Source organism: Aplysia californica, unplaced genomic scaffold (assembly GCF_000002075.1).
Source record: "Aplysia californica isolate F4 #8 unplaced genomic scaffold, AplCal3.0 scaffold00069, whole genome shotgun sequence".
NCBI classification, from domain to species: Eukaryota; Metazoa; Mollusca; class Gastropoda; order Aplysiida; family Aplysiidae; genus Aplysia; species Aplysia californica.
The window spans coordinates 277,224-282,476 of record NW_004797339.1 but is presented as its reverse complement, the minus strand read 5'-3'; the positions used below and the strand labels follow the sequence as shown (position 1 = coordinate 282,476).

General features: G+C 38.0%; 1 protein-coding gene across 1 annotated transcript in view; it reads left to right on the top strand.

Moving 5' to 3' along the window:
* The window catches only part of LOC101859468 (sarcolemmal membrane-associated protein), a gene marked incomplete at its 5' end in the record, with an annotated part of 91,668 nt that overhangs the window by 50,877 nt on the left and 35,538 nt on the right, over positions 1-5,253 (top strand). The window contains 5 exon segments of the mRNA XM_035968591.1: positions 566-640; positions 1,185-1,226; positions 1,618-1,680; positions 2,608-2,670; positions 4,129-4,194. Of these exon segments, the coding sequence (XP_035824484.1) occupies positions 566-640; positions 1,185-1,226; positions 1,618-1,680; positions 2,608-2,670; positions 4,129-4,194 (309 nt within the window).

The following is a 5,253-nucleotide window of genomic DNA, read 5'->3' as shown; positions in this document are numbered from 1 at the left end:
GTTTCTGCTGTGTTATTGTAGAAAGAATGTTAGTGGGCACGCTGCTGTGTTCTATTCCTTTCTCTTTTGTATTTCATTGTTTTTTCCCTATCTATTCTGTACGAATTAAAGTTGTCCGTGGGACACCCATCAGTGACAGTTTATCATAGCAGCAAAAATAAAATTGTGGAGTGATCTTTCTTTAGATATGTGCACTTGTTACGACTTTGTCTTATTGATTTGTGTGGCTTTTGAATGAGGAAATAAGTTTGTTTGCAATGACTGGAGTGACAATTCTAGAAAAATGTGAATAGAACCAGCTTGAGTGCTGCTTTATAGTGTCACCATGATGAGGATTTGAGCGATGAATGTACTAATGGTTCTCACATACATTTTTGTACAGTGCATTATGGTCCAGAATATTTTGTGAGTACCAAAAGACAAACTTCAAAACTATTTTGCAACTTCTGTAAATAATTTTATGCTGCCATCTTTGGGATTCTATAGATGCAGCTTGAAGTTTTAATGATGAATCGCAAAACGAAAATTTCCTTGGATTTTTATTTTCATTCTACCTTTGATGCAGGTTCCACGACGGAAGAAATTGACATCATGTCTCTGACTCCTCCAAAAGAGGACGACGTTCCAGAGAACCTGGAGGGTGAGTTGTTTGTCGGTATTTTATCCCACAGACATGGTATCAGGTAGAAACTGGCACCACAGTTTGCTGGTACACATCAGTACTGAGAACACTAATTAACTAAGTCCATCATGACGCCAAGGCTATCCTAAAAGTAGAATGGGAATGGTAATAACTTACCTTTTCTAAAATTGCCAGAATTTTGTCTTCTTTGACTGGTGGATATTGTTGACATTATTGATTACCACATCCTCCTATTTACATTTCGTCGCCTCGAACTATTTAAAAGTGTACAAAGTGAAGAGGCACTTTGGACAAAGTAATTTTAGGGCGACAATTTGTAGGAGAGTTAGTTAGTGGTGAGACTTTCACCAAGGTACAGCAAAATCTATCATGTGGTGTCAACCATAAACATAATGTAATTTGTCAATCGCTGTGATTGAATGTTCATTCCATTTTCTTTCCTCCTATTTGTATCAGGCTGTAAGGTGTAATGTTTGTGTGACCCAGTTGCCACTTTGAGACAGCTCACATACTGATTCTTTCATGTCATTGATTGTTTCAGCCAAGCTGAAGGAGTTACAGAAATTGATAGAAGTGTACAAAGGTGAGCTATCTGCTTTCTGTTTCACCAGTTGCCTGGTTTAAATGAAAGGTTTTCTACTAGTTAGATATTCCAAATCAGACTCTTGATGATCTTTCTCGCTGCATACTGTGGATTAGAATGATTTCTACTTAAATGACCTTTTGTTTTGTACTCAGAATCACTCTTCACTGAACAATTCTCTGGTAGATTTTAATATTGACAATTGACTGTGATCATTAATAAAAGTTTGTGTGTCTTTATAACGATAACTGAGGAAGAGAAGATGTTTCGTTAATTTTAGAAATACTGGTTTGTTTCCTTTTTGTTTTTGCTGCTTGTGATATTTGTTTTTGCTACCTTTGATATTTTGTTTGGTAAAGATTTTTTTTGTTCCTGTTTGTTTCCCCCCCAGGCAAGCTGGAGTCCTCCGACACAAAGCTCAACGCAAGCAATGAGAAAGTCCAACAGCTTCAGAGTAAGTCTCATCATGTTTGTTGCCAGCTGTCACATTTTTGCAAGCTTTTTTTACCCATTTCAGTCAATCTCTCAGATGTTGTTTGTTCCCAACTTGACTTATTGTATGAAGTTGAAGACTGAAAGGGGGAAAAGACTTGTCTTTTGTAGCATGTCTCAGTGTGGGACCATGTGCAGTGCATTCTGCTGTGACAGTGTTACCTGTCGTGTAATGGTAAAACATAGGGAAGTTATGGATCAACGCTATTACTAGTGAAACTTTTAGCAAATAAAGACTTGGGGGAGGGGAAAGGTTTGCGTGAAACTGATGTCCAAACCATAGTACTTTACTTCAACTATGGACCGTGCAACACAGATTGACATAAAATCATGAAACTTGAGTACAATAACCACTAATTAAATTTTCAACAGTAGAACACAAAAACTTCTGAGAATTCTTCACACACAAAAGAAGCAGAAAGCCTCTGGATCTACGTTTTCAGTTTGTAAGAAAGTGTGTCATCACCAGTTTCAAAAATTCACTGCTTGTTCTCAGTGGATATTTCCGTGCTGGCATGCAATACTTGCACACTTTTCCATACAAATACCCGTAAAAACTTTGGAGCTTTGGACAGTTTTCTGAATAATTTTTTTACTTTACCATGATGTTCTTGTTAAGGGCCAGAAAATGGCAGCTTGCATTGTGCGCTTCCGTGGAAGTTGAGATTGCATCAGAATGCTATCAGGTCTGCTGGATGAATAATATAGATTGTCAAGTGCGTGGAGATTGCTTTTGACTGGAAATTTATACTTAACAAATGGTGTATATATATTATTATTTTATTTATTTTTTAAGCTCATTTTTCATTTTTTGGTTAGAATGTTAACTTCTTTTGGCTTGTTAGTGATCAGTGATGAGTGATATTTTTATGTTTTTTCTACTTTGCAGAAGAGCTGGATGTGGCCATGTCAAACTCAAAGGAGTATCTGATCAAAATTACCAGCCTTGAAGGTATCCTCTCTTTTCTTTTCTCTTTTGATGATTTTTTTTCTTTTTTGCGTGTTTTCTTTTTTTCATTTGTGCACCTATGTACTGAGCGTTGAGTTAGCGTTGGTGGAATGTGTTGGTGGCCCGTGTGCCTGCCTGCGTGGTTGGCGTGGCTTGGCTGCGTCCATGCAGGTTTGCTTTGTATTCTGGGCCTCTCCGGGGGTCCGAGAATTGCACAACTTTTGGAAGAAAATCTTTGTTTTGGTTTTGCAGTGCACAGTGTTTATTTACCTGTTTCATACGCTTATGAATTTTGTAACTTGCAAGAGCTGCTTTTCGTAAAGTAATGTAAAGAATAAACCGTAATATTTAAAAACGTTCTCATATTTTTGTGAGAACTTCTGCTATTGAATAGTGTTTCTACTGTCGAAAAGACTAGAGCTGAACTCAGATGGAGGTGAAAGTTATCCACTTAATAACTTTTTAACAGTTTTTGTAGTTTTTTTAGATCCCTTTTTCTGTATTCTCTTCTTGTGACATTTTCACTGTTGTAAAATTGTAAGTGCCCAATTGTTCTTCAGTAATGTCCACTTAAATTGTCTGAGCTAATTTATGCGCAGGTTAACCTAACAACTGACAGTCACTGCTTCAGAACTTGTTTCTCCCTTTAATTTATATTGTATTGCTTCCCTTTTTTTTCTTTTTTTTTGCTGTGTCAAAAAGTTATCATAAAGATAACAGCCGATTTCGAAATATTACATCGTTGACTATATACCATTCTTTTTAACTGGCATGGCAGTTTACAATGATCTGCTTTCAATGCTGCTCAAGCGTTGGTTTTTGAAAATTATTCTTTGTTCACTTTCAAGTTGTTAAAATTGTTTTATTGACATTTGAAGTCGTTCCTTTGTTTAGTGTGATAATGTTGTAGTTAAATGAATCCAGTATTTTTCCAGGTTTGTGCGTTTTTTAGCACTTGTTAGCTACCTGTGGTTCAATTGTGTTCTCCACCATTTCATATAATAAGATATATACAGTCGAAATTGTCCAAGATAACCACATATTGTCTTGGGGGGAAAGTGGTCGTCTAATACAGGTAGACGTCTTTGACACTGTCATATTTTTTTTAATGCTAGGGGGAGGGGAGGGGAGGGTGGTGGAAAGTAGTCACTTGTACAGGCGATTGTCTGGGACAGGTGACTGGCTTGTACAGTTAATTGTCTTGAACAGGGGGTTGACTTGGAACAGGTGATTGTCTTGGACAGGTGATTGTCTTGGACAGGTGGTTGTCTTGGACATGTGGCCGTTAGAGCTGGTTCAACTGTATATAGATGTCAGCACTCTATTTTGGTGTGTTGTCTTCCCCCCCTCCCCCCTCCCCCTGTTAGTTACCCTCCCAAAATGCTCTATTATATTCCCCCACATGTATTGTTTGACCTACTTATCACTGAACTCGCCTATTGACTTGGCTGTTACGTGCAGATAAAGTAAAGCTCTCGGATTACCACATGAACGAAATGATGGAGAATGCCCTGCACAATTTGAAGTGTAAGTCGACATTTTCCTTTATTCTGATACTTTCGTGTTAAAAAAAAAAACTTCTTCAAGGTTGGAGGAACGTTGTTCTCGAAACTGTAACAAAAATTTGTGTCTTAAAATAGTTGTAGGTAGTGCATTTTGTGCCGCTTTGCTTTCCTGGGAAAAGAGCGCATGAAGAAATGGGTGGCTGCTGCTTTGCTGTGATGGTCTCGGCGATATGTGTAAGAAGCACGTGATTAATCCTAACACTATATTGATTACTAGGAATGAAAAAACACTCTGTTGTCATTTGCCCTGTCTGATTACTTAACTCTGCCTGGTACATATCATTGAAAGAATCAGAGGTGATTGCATTGGCCCTCAGGATGGAAAAAGTATGGCCCAATGTTTTCATAAGCCATACTGATTACTCGGTTTGAAAAAAAATAAGTTTCCGAAACTTGTTTAAGGGCATTTAGTCTAATTGTTCTTTACAAACAAGATGTAGTCAGTTGTTGACTGCGTCATTTAAGAATGAATCGTGAACTGAATGAAATGATAGATGGTGGTCTCGCCTTTTGTTTTGTGAGCATGAACTTCGTCATCTAGGTTTAGCTCTCTTTTGTTAACAATGGCAACGCGTGTGCGCCCCCACCCCCTCTCCTCTCCATAAAGAAAGAAAAGAGAGATTGAAAGCAAGTGGTCAAATGTTGACGTGTGAAAATATTTTGGATACTTCGGCATGTCTGTTTATGGAATTGTGAAATAGTACCTGTTTTTCTGCTTGTATGGATAAGTTAGATAATTGTGAGGTTAATTCTGTCAACTGTAGAAACTGCATGAAAAGAAAAGGTGAATGCCGTTCATCATGTGTGTAGTATGTACGAAAACACTTATTATGACCGTGGTGGTGTACTTGTGCACGGCATGTTGCCTCGCGGTGGCTCTGTGTGTGTGTGTTGCATGGTGTCTTGTCTTGTCAGTTTTGCCATTACTGAGATGGGTTCAGGTTTGAATCTTTAAGCAAGGCACCACTGTTCTTTCTTTGAGTGTGCCATGATCATCTGGGGTTTTTTCTAACCCGTTGTT